This window comes from Ammospiza caudacuta, chromosome 6, assembly GCF_027887145.1.
Source record: "Ammospiza caudacuta isolate bAmmCau1 chromosome 6, bAmmCau1.pri, whole genome shotgun sequence".
NCBI lineage: Eukaryota > Metazoa > Chordata > Aves > Passeriformes > Passerellidae > Ammospiza > Ammospiza caudacuta.
Window position 1 is genome coordinate 58,067,647 of NC_080598.1, and position 25,315 is coordinate 58,092,961.

General features: G+C 39.3%; 1 protein-coding gene across 2 annotated transcripts in view; it reads right to left on the bottom strand.

Annotated features, from left to right (window-relative positions):
• The window catches only part of JAG2 (jagged canonical Notch ligand 2), a 68,341-nt gene that overhangs the window by 11,521 nt on the left and 31,505 nt on the right, over positions 1-25,315 (bottom strand). Inside the window, exons 4-19 of one of the 2 annotated variants that reach the window (XM_058806406.1) lie at positions 24,191-24,445; positions 23,168-23,228; positions 12,477-12,607; positions 11,982-12,101; positions 9,949-10,062; positions 8,983-9,096; positions 8,307-8,420; positions 7,742-7,788; positions 7,293-7,466; positions 4,780-4,930; positions 4,343-4,507; positions 3,651-3,764; positions 2,519-2,632; positions 2,041-2,154; positions 1,000-1,116; positions 317-344 (exon numbers count right to left, since the gene is read on the bottom strand). In XM_058806406.1, the coding sequence (XP_058662389.1) occupies positions 317-344; positions 1,000-1,116; positions 2,041-2,154; positions 2,519-2,632; positions 3,651-3,764; positions 4,343-4,507; positions 4,780-4,930; positions 7,293-7,466; positions 7,742-7,788; positions 8,307-8,420; positions 8,983-9,096; positions 9,949-10,062; positions 11,982-12,101; positions 12,477-12,607; positions 23,168-23,228; positions 24,191-24,445 (1,933 nt within the window). The remainder of the gene's footprint in view (positions 1-316; positions 345-999; positions 1,117-2,040; positions 2,155-2,518; positions 2,633-3,650; positions 3,765-4,342; positions 4,508-4,779; positions 4,931-7,292; positions 7,467-7,741; positions 7,789-8,306; positions 8,421-8,982; positions 9,097-9,948; positions 10,063-11,981; positions 12,102-12,476; positions 12,608-23,167; positions 23,229-24,190; positions 24,446-25,315) is intronic. The other variant, XM_058806407.1, reaches the window with a different exon arrangement.

Genomic DNA, 25,315 nt, shown 5'->3' on the forward strand with positions numbered 1-25,315 from the left:
CTACCCAATTACAAATGCTTCAAATGTTATTGCATGTGATTCACTTCCTATCATTGTAATTTACTGGTCAGTTCCACCATGGAGACTACACGAAAATACTTTATTTGTTCATACATGAATCAACTCAGCTTGTTTTGTGGTCTTTGGTGCTGTCAAGGAATACGGCACAGCGAAAAAAAATGGTTACAAGATATTTTACAGAGGCTGGCTTCAATTATTTTAGAGTAAAATTTGTTCCAATCTGTAATGTAAATCCATATTACTGTGCTCATTTGTATTTTCACAATAGGTACAGGACTGGAGTTCATGTACTTACCATGGATGAGGGTTGCAGTCATTGGTATCTAGAAAAAAGAATATTGGCTAGTGTAAATAGTGGCACAATTTATTTTCTAAAATATAACACTATAGTTCAGAAGCCACTATATTTGATAAATAAAGAAATATACAGAAATTAGTGTTTTCTTCCACACTTGAAAAAAAAAGTTCAATTATCATATCAGCAGTAGGCAGCATAAAAACAGAACTCAAATTTAGAGTTTCCCTCCCACTCCCAAAGTCACACCTTGGGGGAAAAAATAAAAATCGAGGTTGCAGGCTTTACTCCACCTAGTCAATTCATTGTCTTGGTATGCCAAAGTACTTAACTGCTATCCTCAGAGAAAACAGCTTATACACTACTGCCTGCCTTCCAGATACTCTTCATTATTAAAATTATTATTTCTGTGAGGATTTTTTCCACTCTGCACACATTTCCAAAATTATATTTTTATAGAATGTCGAGAGTCTTATTTTGGCAGAGACTGGACGCAAAAAGCAGCACAACAAACTCTCCATTCATTACTCGAGCATCGTCTTCTTTACCTACCTCCCACTCTGAATGATTCAGATATTTTGGCACATGAACCCCATAAACTTGCTTTGTTTCAGTTAACAGCTCTCTGCCAGACACTCCCAATATCCCAGGGGGATGCAGGGGAAGAAGGAGAAAAGCCTTACTCTGTGTGCATGTGCGTCCTTCCCATCCTTCCTTGCAGATGCACGAGAAGGAATCCCCGCTGCCAACACACGTTCCACCATTCATGCAAGGGTTCAGAATACAGCTGCTGTTTTTAGCTTTGAAAACAGAAAAAGTGCCTGTTAGCCCAGAAAACAAAGAGTACCTATCATCTGGGTATGTCAGTGTCACAGTCCTAAACAGTATTTAAGTCAACAGTTAAAAACTTACAAAATATCAAAAAACCTTCAGAAATACTCAATCACATGACAGTCTCTCACCCACCTTCACCATGGTCCCAATTCAATTGTTTAACTGAACCATGAAATTTTAATAAAAAGGAATTACCTCCTTTCTGCCCCATTTGTGTAAGCATTCTTCAAGTACTGCTAAATTATTACTTTGGCAGCGAGTTACCCAGGCTGTGAGGTGTTGTTTGCAATAAAATACAAGTACTTAAAGCTCAGGTTTTGGTTAAAAGCTGCAATTGTATCTAAAAAAGTAGAAAAACTCCATTAAATGATCTTCATTCGACTTCCTGATCATAATGGAAGTTTCATTTTCAGAAAGATGCACCACAGATACTACGTTCAGTCTCCAAAGGGGGAAAAAAAAAATCAAGTAGTTCCCCACAGCAGGCATTAACTCTGCAAATCCCTCAGGAAGAACTGCTTAATTTCATTTTTCCTGGTATACCTGCTCATACACCTCATGGTCACAAACCTGGGGACTCTGCAATAAATTCCCAGAAAAATCTTTATATAGGGCCTCTAAAGACCAATAGAAAAGTCAAGACACAAGTCCAAGTTTTCTAAAACTGTTTAGGAGAGAAGCTATGGAAAAGACCATATAAGAAGCCAGAGAAGAACTGCTTCCTAAAAATCAGTATCATGTCAGGTGAGTGGAAGAAATTATTTAAATTTCAGTCACCACCCAACTGGAACAGCTTTGAACTGGCCAGCCTGAACAGTGTGTCTGTTTACTAAACAGTTGTTTAAATAAACATTTCTCTGCTTCATCTGTAAAAAATTTTAAAAGCTTACCAGTGTTGCAAGTACTTCCTATCCACTCTGGAGGACATGAGCAGCGGAATGTGTCCCCATCATCATAGCACGTCCCACCATTACTGCAAGTGTTTGCATCACACTGGTATTCACCTACACAGCACAACAAAGCAGTTTTGATTCCCATTGGTCTTGTTGAAGGTACTTTTAAATCACAAAATTAAAGAGACTTTGTATTTAAATGCACCAGTATCAGAAACACATTGTTCTGCTTGCTGTATTACAATAAACAACCCAAAGAATGGAAGCTAAGGACATCTCTCACGAAACTGTTTCACTGCATGAAGGAATACATTTTTTAAATGTTCCATTTTGTGACTGGGAAACTGGAAGGGGTAAGGAAAGTGCACCTATTTTTTCCACTGTGATTGTTTTATTTTAAATTTCAGGAACTCCAGTCCCACGAGAAGAAAATAAATCTTTGGGTACTCTAAAGATCAAAGCAAGGAACACTTACGTGAGTGACAAGTTTTGCCTTTCCAGTCATTCTTGCACTCACAATAGAAGTCATTTACCAAATCAATGCATCGGCCACCGTTGTGACATGGGTTAGGAGAACAGTCATTGAAATCTAAAAAAAATCCAGTTATTCAAATTAGATGATCTAGCTCAGCCAAGGCCTTGAGAAAACAGAAAAAAAAAAATCTCTTTATAAAGAAAATACATTTTGTACTACCTAAGAAGACAGCAATACTCATTATTATGAGGTTATCTTTATACAAGCAAGGAAAATACTTTGATTTAATACAGAACAACATGAATTATGACTTTCTGACAGCTTAGGAGCATTCAGTATGGTTTCCCAGTAAAGCACCAAATGTAGCTGGGTTTTTACAAACAGCTGTATTCTGAACTTCAGAAAGAGCTTTCTAGTAGGGACCACAAAGTCCTGAAAAGGAGCCCCAGCACAGGACATGCTGGGAGATGAGAGAGCCAGCTAAGGCTCCTTTGTTCTGTTTTAAAATACAGATTTACAGCCATTAGAGGTGGCTTAACTACATACATACATATGTGCACATATTAGACATACTAACACAATTATGGATTTTAGAGAAAGCTCCTTTCACTTGAAACAAACATTTTAATAGGGGGAACATAACTATTCCAGAACATACTTCATCTAGACCACACAAAAGGCTCTTCTGACAGCAATAGCTGCCAAAAGCTGCTCAGAAAGTATTTCACATCTTAATTGATGCATGTCCTGTAATAAGTCTCAGCAAGTCCTTGCCATCATGTTTTAGAACAGGCTTCGTTCAGAGCAGAAAAAGAAACAACTGCAGTTTCCTCTGAGGTGTCTTAACCATGAACTGGCCCAGTTCACTTCCTGGCCAGCACTCTTGCCTGTCCCCAGGACAAAAAGTTTTCTCCTCCTGAAATAAATGCTGAACTATACCAAAGAATCAGATTCTGCTCCTAGTAAAGGAGCTGAGGCTTTTAGAGCAGCTACCTAAAGGTATTTCTGAAAATGCTTCTGCAAATAAAACAATTACGGAACAGAGAAACTACCCCATTATTAAGCACATGCCAACCATCTCTGTTACAACAAGGCTGCATCATTTGGCCCTGCAACACTGAGCAGTACTCACTTGTGTCACACAGCTCTCCTTCCCAGCCACTTGAGCAGAAACATCTAAATGAATCAACTTCATCAATGCATGTCCCACCATTCTTGCAAGGTTTCCCAAGACAGTCATTGATATCTGCAACAAAAAGTCAACAATTATTGCTCAAAGCTGTTTTCACCTACTCAGAGGATTGATCTACATTTTTGTCTCTACGAAAAGCAGCACAGAGTTATTGCTGCATTTGTACATGCAAAAAAAAAAAGTTCAAACATCTGTTTTCAAGCCTGATAGGGTTTCTGGCTGTATTGTCTCACATATAACAAGTCAAGTCCAACCAGAGCATTACACTTACCTGGCAAGAATATTCAGGGGTTTAAAAACACCCAGACCAGCAATACAAGTTCTGGTCCCCTCTTTGTGTTCTCATTTTGGAGAAATCTGTAGCTTGTAAGACTGTGCATAAAGGTAGTGGCTACAAACACATTTACACTGAAGCTGGACTAAAACCAGTTTTCTATCACAGAGGAAATGCAAACCACTACTCTACGAAGACTCCTACCAGAAGAAACAATTTCAAGCAGTACATCTGAAACAGCACCTTCTGCAACTTTACTGACATCTAAATGTTTTATTTTATGTTGTAAACCTTCATAACACTAACTTTCAAATAAATTTATAGCAAAAAGAATAATCTTTTACGAGCTCCTACTTACTTTCATGACAGTATGTTCCAGTAAAGCCTCTGTCACAGGCACAAGTGAAATTCCCTCCTGGCTGACTAATGCACCGTCCATGAGGCCCACAAACATTGGATGAAATGAAACGGATTCCTTCTTGGGTAGCATTAGTGAAGACTTCTATTGTACAGCTGTCTATTACTGAAAAAAAAGTGAGGTCTTTAGACTAATGATCTCTATCACCAACCAGATTTTAGTTTTAAAAGAAGTTTTACAAGAATTAAAACTAATCATGATTTTATAAGTCACCATCAAGCTCTTCATAAATGAAGAGCACTTCCTCTCACTGCCTCACTATTTTATGAAGTCTAAGTGAGTGAAATAAAAACATTTCTGCATTATACTATTCCCCAAAATGCCTTTTTTTTTTAATGTACCACCACCAAGACAGATTTATGGACAACAGCAGCTACCTTTACAAGAATTGTTCTTGCAGTGGTCCTTGAGATGAGAACAATTTTTTCCATCATAGTCATCAGGGCAGGCACAGTAATAATCCCCTCCCAGATCATAACATTTAGCCCCATTCTGGCAAGGGTTAGGCTCACAGAGATCAATATCCATCTGTAAGAGAGAGACCACAGTTAGCAGCAGCTGCTTCATTTCCCAGGAGTAAGCAGCATTATCTGCTTTGCCAGAGACACAGATGAATGTACAAGGAACCTCAAGTTTTAGGGTTTATGAATCATAAATATTGCATTCCACCCTGCAAGACAGAAACTTCAGCTTACTTTAGTCTATCCTAATACAAAGCATGTCTGACACTGCTAAAAAAGTACTCCTTTGGAGGAGGCTGAATAAGCACATTTGCAATAACTCACTGAATAATTACTTAAGCCATTAGAAGACACCTTACTGCAACTTCTCAGGATCATTATAAGTCACTTGTCTGTCCTTCACACCCACATACCAAGTGCCACAAGGCAAGTTAAACACAAGTGCACTTGTCAGCTTTCTGTCTGCAAGAGACTTAAAATGCACAGAACCTGAATAAAATCCCATCCCCTAGAGCAAATTCTCTTCCCATCTCAATTAATACATAGAATTTATTATAAAACCACACAGCTTGGAAGGGACCTCTAGAGGTCAGCTACTCCCCACCTCCTGCTCTAAGTAGCTCTAGTTAGACTCAGCTTCTCAAGGCCTTATTTTAAAAAGTACCATCACTACACCACTTTACACAGTTACATGAAATGCACTTTGAAATCTGACCATCTGATCCAGAGAGCAAAATTTAAACTTTGCCTTCATAATACAACATTTAACATGAACATTGCTGCGGCAAAACCATTCTGCTGCTTTCTGCTTTAGACTGACACACAAGATCACGGATTCGTGATGCCCTAAATTGGTCTCAAAATCCACAAAGCAGCCTCAAAAGGGACATTTTTACATCATATATCTTTCCTCCAAATTATTTTTCTTAAGGACTGCTTTTCTCCCACTCCAGTTATCTTTCTCCCAAGAGAGATGTGAAGAAGGAAAAACTAGCTTTTCAACTTTACAGACATGAAATTAAGTCCAAGAGAGGTTTTAATCCCTATTTTTAGCAGTTCAGTAGCTAAATAGGAGAAAAATGCCAAACTAGCCAAAGGAGAAGGAACACAAATGGTGTTAAGTATTTAATTCAGAGAAGCACATACAATTCCAGTCACAACAGAAAATTTTTAGCAAACCATTTCGTGCTCCCACACAGAACATTCAAAGCAAGCTATAAAAATATAGCTATGGTCTGAGAAAGATTCTCAGATCTCCTCTATCAGATGTCTCCATTTGTTTCCTTCCATTAGTGTAAATTTCCCCTTCCCAATGCAAGTTCAGTAGCTGGTACTTTAGCATCTGGAATCAATGGTGGATATTTCCTGCAGCATACAAGGCAAGCAGCCAACTCCCCCCTATTATTCAAGCACATTTGCTAAAACTTTAATTACACAGTATTGTATTAATCAGCCCAGAGTACAGCACTGAAGTTATGATCCTTATGCAGAAACAGTTTATGAGCTATTAGGTGCTGCACCAGTTTGATTAAACTGGTTGGTATCTACAGTCCTTTTAAATTTTGACTAAAATGAGGGCCCTACTTCTTTAATAATGCAAATAACATAGAATAAAATTAAAGTTCAGCGTTTAAGAGAGATCACTCCAATATCCTCTCCAAAAAATTTCTGGAGCTAATCCAACAAAATTCTAGCCTAGTGCCTCCACTTGATACTAAGCATAACATCCAGATGAATGTGACTCTCAGCAAAAGCCAGAAAGTGAATACTTCATGCAAAATAATTTTACCCTGAAAAGCCTAATGTCCTCCCAAGAAAAAAGGAATATCTTTACCATGAATTACTTCAGGAATTACCACTAAGACTTCAATATTTCAGATCTGAGTCCTTAAGCACTAGAACTCCATGTTCCTATAATGATCTCAGAGTTCTGAGAGCTAATACTTGTCTATCTGCCTGCCTTTAGTAATTATGTTAATCATCACCATTATATATAATACAAATAATTGATATATAATTATTCTACTCCTGCCAATAGCAGTAGGATTAGTTGAAGGGTAATTCAATTATGTGCCTCAGCATTATTAGGATGAGAACCTAAAGCACTCCAGTGTAACAAAAGGATAAAAGGTCCTGAAAATTGCAAAAGAAAACATTTCAAGCTTAAGGAATACTTGCACAGCCTTAAAGCCCTTAGGAAGGCCAACACCTACATACAACAACTTGCAGTTTATCAGGCTGCAAATTCAAGTGTTCCAGCTACTATGACAGCGCTGCACAACAAATTTGCTTATTCAGAGTATCAGGTAACAGCTACGGCAGGCAGTGACGCTCCAGCTCTGGGCTACTCCCATTTAAACCCAGAGATATATTTCTTTCAGGAATTCAGTCCATGACAAGCATTGCAGTAATGTCTGCACTGGCCTCACCTCGCAGAAGACTCCTGAGAATCCCTGGGAACACAGGCAAGTGAATCCATTCACCAGGTCTTTGCAGCGGCCCCCGTTCTGGCAGGGATTGCTCTCACACTCGTTGGTTTCTATCTCACAGTTTTTTCCTGTGAAACCACGAGGGCACAAGCAGTGGTATCCGTTCACTTCATCCTTCACAGAGCAGGGAAAAGAAGCAAAAGAAGAAGGATTTGTTTATTGACAAAATTGGCACACAAAAATGCAAGTTACTTCTGTATTCTGGATTTGTGAACAGCAGTAACACCACAGAATTTTATTATGTGAAATGGGTGCAAGACTCTACAAGTACAGTGTTACATCTTTAACATTTGTACTTATTTAACCAAACTTTAATTGCAAACTATAAAACTCATAACCAGTCAGACAAAGATTAATTTTCAACATGGAATGTATTGAACAAGAGTTACCTTGCAAGTCCCTCCATGCTGGCACTGTCCATGACAGTCATTTATATCTATGGATAAAATATGCAAAGCATTAGAATTTAGACTGCAAGACTAAGCTGTAAAGTATAGGTTTAGCATAAAAATAGAGAACAAGTGATTTTCAAAAAGGCTTCTTTTCTACATGTTCCAATGGAAAGGAAAGATTCTCGATGTCTTAAAAAGATCCTTATTTTTTGAGAATTACCAATAGAAAATGACATTCTATACTTCTACTACATGAGATATCAATATAATTTAATATCAAACATTTCAGCCTTAAAGTATTTTAAATGGAATCAGTATATATTATTCAGAAACATGTAAGAGTCAAAATATTTATTAAAGTGTATCTCTAAGATCACTTTAATACTAATTACCTTTCAAAATACATTTTCAAACACTATTTTCAATTTACATTGCTATAAGTTAGAAAAATCCTGACAACAGGTATTTTTTCTTGTTAAAGTACATAAACTATCACTTATAATATTTTTTTCTGAAGAACAAAGCATCCTACTGTCAACATATATACTAAAGAAATACTAACTGATATGACAATTTACTCCTGTCCATCCTGGAATGCAGTCACAGTAATATCCACCAATGAGATTTTTGCAAGAGTAAGCATTAACACAGGGTTTCCCCTCACACTCATTAGCATCTGTGAAAGAAGAGAAAATAAAGAATAGAATAAAGAACAAACCCAGAAACAGATTACCACAGCACCAAGCAAAGTGTCCATGCAATCCCAGCATCAGAAGCTCACATTAAACATTGGTAGGGCACTAAAACCATTTACATACCACAGGATTTTAATGCACACTTGCCCATAGTAGCACATGCATGTTATCTTACTCTTCCCTTGGCCAAAACTCAAAAAGGCAATTTGTTAGTCAGGGAAAATCCCTCTCTGGCCTCCACAAGCTTAGTCACTGTTCTGCCACCATGGAAAAGGAGTTGCCATCACCAGTGCTGCATTTTGCAACAGAAAAGTTATGGTGCATTCTAAAAGACCTATTACAGGTAAGCTTAAATTGGGGCTTAAATATTTACAGATCCACTTGAAACTTCCAGCTTTGAGATCTGCTAAAGAGGAGCTAAGATACCAATAACGACACACATATTCTACATTTTCTTCAACAAAAACCATTCCAGAAACACACAGAGTTATTCATTGTTTAGGAATAATCTCCAGTGGTCTCCAAAGCTGTAGAATTACTTACCAAGCTGGCAAGTTGCTCCAATCCACTGCTGTGGACAGATGCACTCGAAGGCATTGACACCATCAATGCAGGTCCCTCCCTGAGCACAGGGGTTCGAGGCACACTCATCAATATCTGCAAAGGCAAAGGGGGACTCCATCACTCAGCCTAAAGCTTGGCTTCACAGGCTCTGCTTCAAAGTTAGCTTGAGATGAAGGGGGAGAATGTGCAAAGAAGCCTAGGCACAGATTAACACAGCTAACCCAATTTTTTAGTTAGGATTTCTCACATTTTTGTGACAGAGAAGATGAGCAAACATCTTCAAACAAGAATCAGATAACCTAATAACCTACCTATGATTTGCATGATCATTGAAAGTCATGTCTTTAGATTGTGACACATATTTAGCCAGTTTTGGTTCGGTGGTTGGTAATTTTCAGGGTTTTGGTTTGGTTTTTGGGGTTGGTTTTTTTTTTGAGGACAGTTGCTGTTTGAAAAAAGGTAAGCCACCTGTGTTCAAATTACAGGCAACATGCAAACCTAATGCAGCCCCACAATACATTTCAACCACTTCTCTGTCATCTGAACCAGACACTTAAGCATTTAAGTGTGCAAATCTACTTTTCTGTGATTAACGAAGGGAGAACCTTTGACCTTCACATTTATATTTCTCAAAATGAAACTATTCTATATTTTGCTTCAGACTGGCTAAGTCAGGAATTGACAAACAAGCTTTGGCAAAAGGCATTTCTTTGGATAGAGTCCAGCTATTCTTCCGATAACTTTTTGGTAACAGATCTCAACTGCACTGAGTCAATACTGTGGGCTGCACAGAACCCAACCTCTTTTCACTCTGCCAATGCTCAGCTGTTAAAAGACAGGGAAAGTGAAAGACTACCACCAAATTCCACACCCACAGAGCATGTTATCAACCAAGCATCAACCCTTCCAACCCAACAGGTCAGTCACCAGCAAACCCATACCCACCAATAGCACATGTTGGTCCACTCCACCCCGATGGGCAGTGACACTTGAAGCCTGACGAAATTTCATGACAAATTCCACCATTAGCACAGGGATTAGATACACAAGCATGCTCAGCTGGGGAGAAAGGAGGAAAGAAATTCTTGCTAAATACTCTTCCAGTACCAATTAAGGAGAACTTGCAGTTAAAAGCTGCATTGGGTAAAAGTAATCTAGGTAAATAACAGTGGAGAGATACCAGTACAGAAGTTTGGAGCCTTCCTCTTCCACCTGCAGAGAGTTAAGATTCCCAGGATGAAAATGAAGCAGGATTTCACTGAAGATGTATCATCCTTCCCACCTAATGACTTGAATGCCTAAGCACAGATAGCTCACTCTATTTCAATTCCAGCTAAGTTCCCCACTGACACTCTGCTTCTAGCCATGCACTTCCACCTCCAGAGCACTCCAGCACTTCTTTTAAATTCAGTGAGAAATAACAGAGCTGTATGCTGAGGTCTGTTGCAGAGGTCTGAGCTGTAGTAGTTTAAGGTCTGTTTAGCTTCATTCTAGCACTGCTCTTGGAAACAGCAGGGAATAGAGGTGCTCACAGGCAGTGATGCTGCTTGTCACTCCATGTAGGGCTGTAACAGTACAGAGGCTGCACAAAACCATCAGGTTGAGGAGGGACAAGCTTTTTGTAACTTCTTTTTGGTAACTTCCCCTCTCAGAAGCCAAGGAAGTCTTTTTGTACCAGTACCTAAGGCAGCTCACACACCAACCTACTGTTAAAAATCACTGTAGATCTCAACAAGTATACGGCTCCCTTTTCACTGTCTCCTCACTAAAAAGACAAGTTACTCCCCCACAGCTTTCAGAACAAGCTATGGCAAGATTTCCTCCATTTTAGCCTAAACTTACATCATGTTCTACCAGCTGAAGCAAAATTTAAGTTTTGATGGTATCTTTAATACCACATAGAGCTTTAGGAAGTTCAAAGATTTGCATCCTGATTAACTCCAAAAACCTTCTGCTTATAATAGTTTAGTGAACTTAAGGCCAAGCAATGAAGTGGGAAAAAAAAGGTTCTTTCCACCTAAAATTTTAACTATCAAGAACAGCAAAATTCATATGAGAAGCTGTGAATATCACATTTCAAAAAAGGATTAAACAATGCATCATGACAAAGAAAAAGAGCACCCAACTAACCACTATATGAAGCAAAATATGAAAGAACTAGAAACTGCACGCTGTCCATTTATCTCCTAAGTGAGAATAACCAAGAAAAGTCTCCAGAGACCAAAACTGTCCCTAGAACATGAACATTTTTGTCTTTGTGTAACACAGTAACACATACACAGACAGAAAAAAGCAACATGCTATCTTTGTATGTGGTTGAGATAGGAAGCAGTTTTTCAAGACAGATCTGTTAAAGGCAAAGCCATACTTCCTCACAAATGTGGTCTAAATGCTCTCCTCCATTTTGCCAATAGGCACAAGGAAGACACTTTTTGTTCAGACTGCTCAAGGTGACTCTGTAAGAGAGTTTGAGCACATTTCCACAGGAGTTAACATTTCATTATTAATCTAAATATATTAGAAGTCCCACATTAAAAGATTAAGTTTCAGTTGATTAAAAAGCATAGTCAACACATTCAGCAAACTAAAAATGGGGCCAAAGAACCACATCAGAGTAGGAGCTGAGGTGTCCATCACCACCACCTTTCTTAGTCCCCAGCTTGGAAAAGATGCATGCCTGCCAGCAAGCCAGAAGACAAGAAAATGGGCAGCAGGGAGTAAGGCAACAGGTTAGACATATGGCTTTCCCTATTTCATGAGACTACAGCCCAACTGCAAATTTGGATTAAGGAAGAGAAGTCAAAGGGAAGAAATAGTCTCAGTCTTATCTAAAGGGAAACTGGTGCAGCATCTCTGTTGTGTTTGGTGATATTTTGAACAGCCATGCTCGGGCCCCAGAAAGGAGAGGCTGAGCACATCCCAGTGCAATGCAGCAGTGCTGGGGCAGCGCAGGTGTCCCAGAGAGGTGTCCCACGTACCGATCTCGCAGTTCTTGCCCGAGTAGCCGTCGGGGCAGGCGCAGCGATACTCGTCCGGCTCCGTGTTCATGCAGGTGCCGCCGTTCAGGCACGGGTGGTGATTCCCACAGTAATTCAGATCTGCACAGAGAACAGGCTCAGTCAGCAGGGAACACACATCACACCATTCCAGACACACAGATGCCTTTCTGGCTCGAACATCCTTCACCCACATCATCCCCATATTCCAGTGGCTAGCCTGTGATCTGGTAACTATCCACAGAACAGGGAAGAATGAACAAGAGACAATTGCAGGAGTTAGAAGAGTCAGGACAATTCCAAGCCTTTTGTCTTGAACTTCCTATATTTCTGATGCCTAGGCACCATCTGCCACACAAGAATTAAGGCACAGAAACACTCGGGTAGTTGCACACTAGCAGAATAGAAAAGGGGTTAATGAGTTATCAGTTAATCATGCAATTTAACTTATTTTTCCTGTACATTAATGTTAAGTACCTTTGTTACAGAGCAGGCCACCCCAGTTGGTTTCACAATTACACTGCCATGGTTCATTACAGCTCCCATGAGCACAGCCTGGGTAGCGGACACACTCATCACAGAACTGTCCTTGCCAACCATAATGACACCTAAGATGTAAGTTCACATGTTAAAAGTTAGCAACATGATGCTTCATCATCAGCATTACATGTATTTACAACACTACACTTACCATTCTCAAGAACAAGGCCAACTGTTCAATGTGCAACAGATAACAACACTTTATCCTGTTTAGAAGGGACACAACTAGTCCTGTTGAACATCCTTTATGGGAACTCATCCTGCTCAGATGTGTTACACACAATGGCAACAAACACCACCAAGCACTACACGTTATGAGAACTGGACATGAATTAGTTGGTCTTTCACAAGAAGTCCCATCTTCACATAATCACCTCACACTAGGACAAAACTTGTGATTGATACAAGAAAGCTGAAATTGATTTTCAGGAGACTGCTGGCTTACTGCATTGAGCACCACAGTGTTTTTCTGTAAAGAGAGATTTCAAGATAATAGCCAATTTGCTATAGAGTGCTACAGCCTTAAAAGGCCAGGGCAGCCAGAAAGGCAGCAGTCTTGACAATTTTCTCAATGCCTGCTTTCTCAAGAAAACCTTTTTTCACAGATTTATTCCATTATATACTCAGTGTTCTCTACCGGCACTATGGAAAAAGTACTTTTTGGAGAAAGGAGGAGTGAGAACAGAAACAAAAGCCATTAATAATTCATTTGGTTTAGAGTTGAAATTTCCCCACAAAATTTCTTCTGAGACTGGTATCTTTATGTTAATCTGTATCAGAACTCCATTAAAAGAAGCAACTGTTTATGCTACAGGGGGGAAGGGCATAGGCTAATGATTTTAAAAAACATATTTATATTTCACATATATTTAAATTACCAAGAAATAGTAAGCTTGCTCTTTTGGGCCAACAAAAGAAATGCTCTGTCTGTTAAGAGTGTATTTCTTACACAGAATTCAAAACACATACTAGCAATAAAGAGATCACATTGAATGAGAGTTGAGCACATGCACAAAAGTGCAGCCCAATTGCCTAGAGGAAAAAAAACCATTAGAAATGAAACTACATTTTTTAGATTTGACATGACCATTTTATTTTCCACATAATTTATTTTATGCTCTTTTATACTATTTAAATCAAGTCTTTGGGGAGGGGCAGTGAGAGAAGACAAGGAAGAGAAGTATAAATGAGGAGTCTTGGTTCCTTGTGAATCAATCCCCTTCCGCTGTTTCAGTATTCTGGATCAATCCCCAGAGGAGCAGAACAAGCTGTGATGGAAGTACAGTATTTAAACCCTTACTGCTTACATTGGAAGTAAGGACTCTAGATGCAGCATCTCTGCAAAACCGTTCTTTTCATACAAGTTCTAGAGCTACTTTGAGCTCCTGTCCCAGTACCAGCTCCTGCCCTGAAAAGCTCCAAATCTCCAAGGAGGGCCTCAGCTGAGAACCCAGCCCAGAGGCCTTGATGCTCCTCTGAGCAGGGCTGGCAGAAGCCTGGAGAGCACTCACATTTTAGAAGCCTCTTTCTTTGGCTGCAGCAGCAGCAAGAGGAAACAAATACTGCTCTTGCTAAATTTGATCTCTTCCTTCCTCCTCAAGGACAGAAAAATCTTTTCAGAGGATGGTAATAATAAAAAAAGCACTGCAACTTACTTTACTGGCCCCGACCCAAATCTTCATCCATGCCAAACCTGGCACTACTGCCAGTGATTCACCATGACTATCCCAGCCAGAGCCAACTCCCCACCCACATACAACAAGCATTTTCAGGAGCTGAAAGTCTGCATCACAAAGCAAATAATCACAGTAACTCAATTTATTCTCCATAGCCCATGGATAACAAGTTTCTTTGTTTGACAGTGCAGCAGTGCTTAAGAATGCAAAGAAAAATACAGCCACCTTCTAGAACTTGAAGGCATCTTAAGCACCTACTTGAGTTTCTAGCTATGCTTGGTGACATTAAAGTTACTTCAGCAGAAAAAAAGTTGCTGCTTTTTCATGATATTCAACACAGTCAAAGTTTACTGTTAGTTACCACCATGCCTGAGGGAAATGATTTCTAGAGGCTAAAGCAGTCCAAAAGAACATAATGTTTACAAGTCAAAAGGTTACTATGTGGTAAGCTGATCAGCCTTCAGTATACAAGGAAGAGTAAATTAGGATTTCCTCTTGAACAGGAAGTCTGGTCGCATCCTACATTAACAGGTGCTAGAGCAGCGTTAATTCCACTTCCTTCTGAAAAGATAGAGCTGATATGGATCTCAGCCCACCCCAAGAGCAAGATGGGATCAATAAAGGTAAACCTACCCAGAAATTGGTATGTTCTATGTCATTTATGGGTATGAATGTGTCATTTATGACAAAAATATCAAGAAAAAAAACAAAGATGAAAATTATTAATGATTTACTATGAGAAGTCCAAATGGTACAAACACAAATTCAACATCATTTAGGGAAAAAAAAAAAAAATTCAAACCAAAATTCCTTTTCAAGTACCAACTACTTGTGCAAAAGCCAAAAGGAAACAGTCAGTGCAGCTAATAGTGGGCTAAAGTTACTTCTTCCCTGCCCTCCCATCCCAGTCAAGAATCAACTAAAAAGCAATTCTAAATTCTTCACATCTGACAAAATAAGAAAGCCAAATATAGAGAATCTATAAGGATTCTCATTGTTCAACAGACAAAGAAAATTCTTATTGGAATCAAGATTCTACTTCCTTTGTCCTTCCCCTCTGCTGACTTCATCAGCTCAAAGTTGTCTTCGCAGTCCAGCACACGCAAAACAAAAATCAGACCTGGCTTAATCTTAGCCCTTGCTGGGTTATTAGCAGTACAAAGAAGCTACCATAAATAGATTGTTACAGTTTAGTAACTTCCTGATGGAAGGCTGAAGCACAGGCATCTGCTCCCAGACTAAAGCATCCCCTTGGGTCACAACTAACACAGAGTGTAATTGGGAGAGAAGAACAATTGTTGGTTATCTCAAAACCAACAACTTGGAGAAGAGATCTGGTAATTCTACAGGAACACTTCACAGCATCCATTTTCCTTAGATGAGAGTCTGGGGGCTAAAGAAAAATGAGAATTCAAACAAAAGGCTGGAGGTGGGGGTGGGCAGGAGTTAACATGAGCAAAAATTCTAGACAACCCTTCAATAGGCAGATCAGAAAAACTGCAACTGTGCAGAAAAAATACTACTGTCATTGTCAAGCAGAAAAAGCCACAATAATTCAGCTCAGTGGGGCTTCAAACAGCTAAATTTCAGGATAAAGGACTTTCTACAGTAAATTTCAGTGCATTTCAAGAGGTAAATTTGACATCAGGGAATCCCACAAAAGCACTCATCACTACACACAGTTCAAAGTCAGAACTTTGAACACACAGTTCACAGTCACATCTGTACTCAGAGGTGGGGAAAGTGGGGAAAAAAAGCATGAAACAGAACATTTGGTGTTTTTATTTTTCCTGGGGTCATTCAAAACTAAAACTTATCAAGTCTAATAAAGAATTTTTCTATAGAAATATGCTTTCCTTATGTTCTTCTCAAAGAGATCTAATTAAGGAAAAAGCTGACAGTGGCCTTTGCTTTCCTTTGAGGAAGTTTGTTTTAACAACAACTCTTATTTAGTAAGAGCTAAGTTGAAACTGAACGTTTCCAAATCAGATGGAACTAACTAGATAGGAATAACTAGACCTCCTTGGGAAAAGAGGGGACTACATGACCCTGGAGATGTTGTCCAGACTCCATAAATTTATGTCAAATCCTACAGTGGCAATTATAGAAGTGATATGGAAAGGTGAAGAGATGTACTCAGATCCTGAAGGTCTGTGAACCATGGCTCCTCAGCACCTTGAATGATTAACTCCTCCTCATCCAAAAGGAGGATGCTTCTGCCACCACAGCAGAAAATCAGGGTGCCCTCAGTGGTCAGCTTAAACTCAGCTCTTCTGTACTATCTTCATATGTGGTTTATTCTCCTGGTTATTTGAGAGTCCTGATCCTTCTGTGCAGAAAGTTCAACTGAGAAACTTTGTATTGCACACCTCATCCAATGACTAATCTATGCTTGTTAACCTTAAAAAAAAAGCTCTGTAAATTCTGTTCTACACCTACTTACAGAGCTTTGTCAGCACTTCATGCAGAAATACACCTGAACCACCAAACTGAAGTCTATTCCTGAAGTCATTGCAAGAATATGGGGCCTAAAAATAAATTTTAAAAAATCTTAGGGAGGATGCAGGCAATGTGGTTCAAACCATTAAATATCACAGGTTACACCTCACTGATATATTGCTCATCATACAAAGAGTGAAGACAACATCATTGTGAGGTATTCTTACACCTTTTGATAAGCAGACTTTTTGGAAGGAGCCTCTTCCCAATCATGTTTCAAGTGGAAGCTGGGGCCAAAAAACTCAATACAGGAAAACAAAGCAAAAACAGTGACATTAAGAGCAGAAGCAAAATGCATCATTCAGGGGTGGGGGAGAAATAGCCCTCTTAAATAGAAAACCACTAAATTTTCTAGTGACGTGAACAGGATGGTGTTGCATAGGCCAGAACAATAGCTTTATATTAGTTATTTACTTAAAATAACCATAAGAAAGTCTGTTTAAACTTTTAGGAGATTACTTGTTGCACAGCAGGCAGCAATATTGCCCAGCTGTTAGATCCTACAACTCTGAGCATCTGGATTCAATGTTAATAAGCAGTACAGTAGTCATTCACTAAAACTTGTCACAGAAACACTTTGCCCACTTTCCTACCTTCAAAATAGGCAAGATAATTTTGTGAATAGCAAAGGAAAACATACTCATTAATGAGCTCAAATAATTTAATTACCTGAAAGCTTGTTATCTTTTCCTTTCACCCCCAGACTTATCATACCAAAAGATACAAACCTTTCCCTACAAACATTTTTCTCCTCTAATAAAGGAAGTTATTGAAAGCTAACAGTCTCACTCCAGTACTTTGTAGAGTTTTGAGAACAAGTTAAAAGAGGGGATGGTTCAAAAGTTTTTAGCCAAAACATCGCTCAGTTAAGTTACATAAGTGGCTCTAAGGGTGTGCCTGTATTTGCATTGGTTCACACCAGAACATGCTTTTTACGTGAACTGCCTGATCATTCCTGTTGCTGGTGTGTTAGTTCACATTACAGAGCTGTTCTGGAACAAAGGAATTGGATTCCTCTTAGGTTAAACTAAGGTAACATCAGACAATGTATGCCAGGAGCACACCCAATGTGTTCCAGCTGCAAACAGGCATTCAGGCCACAAGAACAGACTAGAGAGTCTAAAATTAAAAGTCCTGAAGTGTTTGGAGTGTGATATTGAGTTCTCTGCACTGCTTTGATCTACTGTTCTAGTTCAGCTGCTCTCCTCCACACTGCTGTGCTGCAGACACAAGTTCAAGCACTACATGTTTTCCTTCCTGCACACCCACTCACCTCTCCTGGATGCAGATCCACCTTTAGGATATGTTCTATACCCTCCAACCCACCCATGCAGAGCATGCCTCAGTTCCTTGACCAACAAAGAAGCAAAACATGAGATTCTTTATGTAACTTAAGGTGTCTACTTGTGAAAGGCTTGCCAACATTCCCTAAGGGCTCACCATTAGGACATAAAAGAAAAAAAAGCACACTAGTTGTAACAGCAGAACTCAACATGAGCAAAGACACAGCAATGGTAAGACTTTTACAAGATCTTGGAGACCTGAAGTTGTGATAGGATATCTTACACCAAAAAGGAGACAGGAGATGTCCCAGTCATGGTACCAAGTGCATTCCTGCAGGGCCAAACAGCAGCCTCACACTTTTTAGGGATCATGGGCAGTGCAGCATTGCTGGAATTGAGCTGGTCAGATGCCAAAGCAGCTAAGCACACTGCTCCAACCAAGTTTTTTTCTAGTTTACTGCTCAGAGCAGCCTATGAGATTTCTAATAATTCCATTCAGGAACACCTGTGGAAGATCCCCATCTCTTACCTTCTCCCAATTGTTAGAAGCTGGAATTTTATTTCCTTTTTCTTTCAGCTCTATAGGACCTTCTGCTAGTCCTCTACAGTCTTTCAATAACAACCTGTTTTGAAAAGCCTCATCAGATCACTTTATACCCAAGAAGGAATTTACAAGAATCCAGATGTTGGGGTTTTTTAAAATAAAAAGTTTAGACATAGTTCCCCAGCATTGATGTTAAACATGTTATCCACCCAACTATCACAAACCACAAGTGAGACATCAGTGATATTGGATAGCCTCTGAGAAGTCTAAGATTTAACAAAGACTCACTAGAACACTTTTTACACCACCGATACTCCAGGTAGTTGTAGCTCATTTTGCAGCTCCAGCTTTTCTGCATCTCTAAAGAAAGTACTGGATAACAGCTGAGCAGGGTGTGTAAAGTGACAGATGAAGGGAGCAAAATCACTTGGGAGATGGCCACAGCCTTTGCAGGCACTGCAGGACTGCTGAAGGGGAACACAAGGACTACAAAAGGCATGGCACTGGGCAGAAAGCTTGAGAAAACTTTTTCCATGGGGCAAAGATAAGGTACATGTTTAAACAAAACCAAACAAACATAAAATCACCAAAACTGTAAAACTAAAACTGTCACAGATAGTTCTAGAACAAGTCAGTTCAAACCACACAAACCTTAATTTATATTAAAAGTTCTTTTAAAAATAGTACCCTTGCTTGGTCCACCTTGCACAGAATTCACATTAGAGTACTATTAATGACCCCATTTCTAATTCATTTCAGTTAGTCTGCACACTCTAAAGAAGTTTTCATATCAGTTGTGGAAAGTAAGACTGGCATTTCCCAGGACAAAACCAGGCTCTTACCATGGCTGCAGAACACAAGCTGAGCAGTGTTAGGGATTCAACTTCTCTTGTTTTGTTTTCAGATGAGAAACAAACATTCAAAGGCAATAAGAAAAGTAGAAAGACTTCTGAAAATACCACATCCTGGCAGGGCTATGACAATGTAAGCCAGATATGAGGCCTATCTGGACGTCAACCAGAGCCATAGCACTCTGGATAACAAGGAAGTGAAAGATTGAGCTGTTAAGCCTAGTGACAGCTTATGAGTGGTACCAAACATACCCAGGTCAGCAGTTTTAATCAAGGAAAGAGACTGTCACTGGTGGTTTCTTTACATTCAACTCTGCTAATTTCATGAGGTCATTGAACCCAAGCCAGATATGAGCCATTAGATCAAACTTCATTCTCCTCTAGACAGCTTAATGGGATTTAACAAAGTACTTTAAATGATGCAAAAACATACAAAGAGTATCAGCATCAAGGCTCTGCAATGTTGTGTCTTTGATAATCCCTCCTATTTCTTTGGCCTGGTGAAGTCAATAAAAAAGAAAGACCATTTATCCTGCCACTACAGACCAAAGTTTATTGTCTTTCTTTATGCACTGTGGTAAAGACTGGTTTGTTTTCTCTTTAGGATGGTGGCATTCTTCCATCCTTGCAACATCAGCTAAGTTACTTTTGATTTCCTCAAGGATGTATTTTTTCATCTTTATTCAGGAAACTTTTATTTTTGCTGAATTGCCTCTACAATGACAAAAATACAACACCTAGACCCAGCCACACCACAAAATCATTTCCTACATCAGGTCATTTTGAGATTTCTGGTCATCCCTAGTTATTTTCCATTTGATGGAAACAAAGAAGAAATGGAAAAACATTTCAACACTGTAACTTTGTCAAAGCATATGGGTACATGAACTTGACCAACAGATAATGCACACCCAGAACCAGTGACACAGGCTCTATTAACAGTCTCAGGTCATTCAGCTACTTCTGATTGTAGTGTAACTTTTAATCCAAGAATTACTCTAAATTACACTGGAACATAAAAGATGGAGGACACATCTTTTCTTGAGACCTTGGTTGGAGCCTTGGAACCTCTAAGTTAACTCCACATTTATGCAAGTTGAAGATGGAAGCCATTTTCCAGCTTTTCTATTTACTAACAGCACTGCAAGTTTTGGCAATGAAGTAGCTTTTGGCACCAGCTGGTTCCCAACTACCTCACACCCATATTTTTTCTCACATTTTCATTTTCTTTCTGAATTAAAAAAGGACATTGTTTTCACCTGTTAAATTACAGTGGCAGCTGTCCAGAAACCAGGATGAAGGAATCTAGATTAAAATTCAATAGCACCAAACATAGCAGTTTCTTTTAAATAACAGCTTCCTTTGTACAGCTGAAGATAAAGGTCATGTCTGTAAGCCTTGTTTATTTTTAGGCCAGCATAATTTTTCTACAGAAAATATTATCCATTTTGGTTAAAAGCAACATTTCCAATATAGTCTAATAACAATGACAGAGTACTATTTAAAAACACAATTTAAAGCCTGTGTGTGAACACACTCAAGCTACCAAACCACCATTAAAAATATAGCTAAGACCTTTCTGCAATATTACAAAGAGTAGCCACACAGAGAAAAGCCATTGTTTTCCTTCAGTTTGCTGATCACAGCTCTGACTTGAGCAGACAGGCATCAAGAAATGAGATAAACTGCACACAATAATCCACTATTCCTTCCCTCAGTGCTTTCTTCCAGGTGAGAGAATCACCCATCACAATAGCAAGATACCTGGACAGAGTTCTTCAGTAGATTCAGGGTTATTTTTGTGGGCTCAGTTTAACTGGGTGGATTGCAGGGGAACACCTGGATTTACAACCCCAAATGCTTCTTCCCATCAGCTCCAGGCTGCAAGGAAAGGCTTTGCCATGTGGGATCACCTGTTGACAGCCCCCTTGAAAAGGTAACAGCACTCAGGTTTTATATTCCCTTCTTGAAACCTCCCTCCTCCTCTCCAGCTTCTGCCTTCTCACATCCAGCTGGTATCACAGAGAAAAGGAAGTTAAAAAGGAAACTACACCAACCCCCATTAAAAAAAACAAAACCAAAAACAACCAAAAGTACTGCTTTGTATTTGTTTAAATCTGTTTCTTTTACATATTTAGTCAAAGACTTCTTGCATTCAAAAAGCAAATATTCACAGGCTCCTAGGATGCTACTTTGACACCTACAGGACACCAGAAACCCTTACATGAATCAAAATTCATTAAAATAGGCTCAAGGGGAACAAATGCATTCTTGGAAGGCTCAAGGGAAGGAGTGTTTCTTCTTCAGGCAGAAATGATACTGGTCCAGCTCTCAACAACAATCTCTACTTCTAACAAAAAATGCCCAACAGCAGTAGGAGCACCCAATACTTGAAATCACAAGGAAGATACTTAGTGATATGGAAAAATGACAAATAACTTTATATATAAACATTCTTACACAAAAGGGAACCCATCATTTAAACATCTTCCTTGAAAAAAAAATTTAAGCCATTTTTATAGCTTGAGAAGTGAAACCACACACAAACTGAAGCCCTGCACTTGAAATTTACACTTCTCAGTCCGACCAGAGGGCTACAACACAACAAACCTTCCAAGAAGTCAGCAGCATCTGATGCAAGTTTCAGGGCAGTAAGAAACCACTCTGTGCTGCAAGGATTTAAGGTTTGCTTTGTTATCTGCCATCCCCCAGTGTTAAAAACATGAGGTTCTGCAGCAGGATGAGACTTGTCTGCGTGTCACCTACCACAGTTCATGAACTGGCAGCTCAAGCCCAGCTAAGCTGGACTATCTGCATCCCATTCCTGCCACTTCTGTGGAGGCTGCAGTAGTCAGAGGGATGAAGCCAAATTGCCTTAAATTGTCACAGCTTGTCACAAAGTGGTATTTGTCAGCTCTCAGGGGTTCTGGCAGCCACAGCTCAGTTTCACATCGTTCCAATCAAGCAGGTTCAACACAGCTCAATCAGGAACCACCAGGTGAATCCACCCTTACAATGGTGCATACCACTCTGACCACAAATAAACTCAACTTCACACAGGATCCCAAACTTGCAAGTGGACCTGTCCCATTTCTTCAACAGCCAGAGTAAAAATAACACCCACTTCCCCTTGACCTACTACATTGAATGCCTGAACCTTTACAGGAAAACAATCAACTGCCCTTGCTATCACAGCCTGCTTCAGCTGCATCACAAAGTTAAGGGAACATTTCACTCTGTTCTCTCACATTTAGGGACCAAAAAAATTTACCTGGGGGAGAAAGTTTAGGCTGGGGTTGCTACTGTGTCTCTATTTTACCAAACCTCTTTTGTTCTTGAAACAGCAACATTTATATTTTGGCCATCAAAATGTAATTGAGTGCTCTAGGACTGTGAGCATTTGCTCCTCTAACAGTCCAAAGAGCAAGCTTTCCCTTTCCATTTGAGAGGAACAAATATATAGAGATTAAAAATCCTAAAGATTTTGAAAATAATATTGATTTTCTCATTCAATAAGTTTTGAACTACATGAAGCAAATCTGTTTAGTCCTATAGAGGCAAAAAATAGCATAGCATCACAAAACAGTTCAGAGTATATGCAGTTCTTAGACACAAGACCTCTACTTCAAATCCATTTCTATCCATGTTCTTGTACAGAATTTTTCCATTTTAAAGTAGACTTATTGAGAAGTAGCAATATACAATGAGGATACTTGAGAGATCAGTGCTTCCCCCCCCTCCCCCCAAAAAAAGATACTCAAGCATGCAGACTTACTTGCATTCCCCAGGTACACTGCAGCCCCCATGGAGCAAATTACATCCTTGTTTACACACAGCTGTAGACACAAAAAGATCTGGGCATCAGTCTGGGCAGCCAGGTCTGCATTAGTGCAGCAGCAATCTGGAGCTCCTCAGGCAGGGCTCCTGTCATTTAGCCTGTCTGTTATGTGTGCAAAGCAGATTGCCTTTGCCATGTTCCAATAGTTGTTCCTTCCAGACAGTTATTTCACAGAACACAGCAGCATTACAGCCAAAAAGCTTTGCAGCAGGAGTGTCAGCACTCAAACTTTTATGAAATGCAGCTGTTTTTAAAACCAGGTGTAAGACTGGTATTATGCTGGAAATCCCAAACTTTAAGTGATACATGTCCTTGAGTAAGCTGTAAAAACAGTCCTTCCCATCATTAACGAGCATTTTATTGAAAAGGAACAGAAAACAAAACCAAAAAGCCCTCAGCAGAAAGAAGACTATGTCAAATAATTTTAGCCCTAATTACTGAAGGTAAAATGCAGAGATATTTGATTGAGTGGTACATTAAAAGACAGAACTACACTTGAATTTCTGTTCCCATTAAGATCTACCAAAAAGCTTTCAGCTTTGCACACTTTTCACTTAAAATTGTTTCATTTGCAGAAACAGTGTTATGGGTGCATTGTTACAGCATTGAAGTCTTACTGTGTAAGTGATGATATCACTTCAATAAAATCTTACATTAACAGATGTAATGCATCATTTTGCTTTGAAAGAACACCACCATTGAATAAAGTCAATTAGTAAATGGATGTTTCCCTGAATACTAGATTTGTTCAGGTATATTCACAGCATACATCAGAAGCACTGTATCCTGTGCTCCACTTTTCACTGAGAATGTTTAAATTAAAGATTTGTATTGATAGGACAAAGCCTGTAAGTGCTAAAATTAATATGCTACAGTACTGACACCACAGAAATACCTACTGCAGTTTACACCTATTCTACATACACCAGGGCTAATCCAAGACAAAACAAACATATTTACCTTGTTTGCATTCTTCTCCCATCCAACCTTCCATGCAGGCTTTGTTTCCATTTTGATCACAAGTGTAGTGACCAACAAAGTCATCTCGAGGGCCACAGAACTTGTTGCACAGAGCACTGTAGTAATTTTCATCACATTTCACCCTTATTTGCACTTCAAAGTGAGCAACAGGACCATTGATCTGCAGGGTCTTCCATCGATCTTCTGGGTTGATCATGCCAGCATGTGCCACTCGCTCTATCAACAAGTTTTCACCTTTTTGGAAAGAAAGGTAAATTCAACAGGGGGTTAAGTTTGGCAGCACACAAGGACATATGGAATCCAATCAGAAGTACTCAACTGGTTAAGGGAAAACCAAGCAAAGAAAATGTTAAGATGATAAAGATCTACTGTATAACTGAATTTTCCTTTGCCTTGCAAAGTTCATTACAGGAAGGCCAATTTAAAAAAGTGTCCCAAAGGAAATATTAAAAAACCCTGGAACATAATCCATAGGAAATAGCTTATTTTTCAAGGCAGCCAAACATACCACACCCACATGCTGACAACTAGCAGCTTTATCTTGATCTGAGGCTCTTCTTGCCTCCTTTTTGTTCTTATAAAATTGCAAGATCTGCATAATTTCATAGCTGAGATAAAGTTCTCTGCTGTGAGTTTAATTTAAAAAATAAAGCAAACCACAATCTATTAAATTTGCTGTAAGATTACTGAGCATTAGTGAATGCTCCTTTAGGCTTGCATTATATACATAAACTAGCTTGTTCCCATTTTATTATTCACTTTAAAATAAAGGCAAAACATCTTTAACAACCATGCCATAGAACGCTAGACAGCTAGTGTTTGACATTTTGAGAAGAAATAAACAAGTGAACTCAGGATTGTCAAGGGCCATTCTCAGCTCTGCATCCTCCTTATCCTCAGCCCCAGGGGAACTCCTGATAACTGTGATCCCTGTTGCAGCACACTCTGTGAGCATCCTGCCTTGTCCCCGTGGAAAGCAGCAGCTCTGCTACTGCCAGGCTCCTCTCACTGAGGCCAAACCTGCACCAAGAATTACACATCCCAGGGGAAAAGAGGATTCTAGGCTGTAACACTACAGAAACTGCCAACACTAAGTATTGTCAT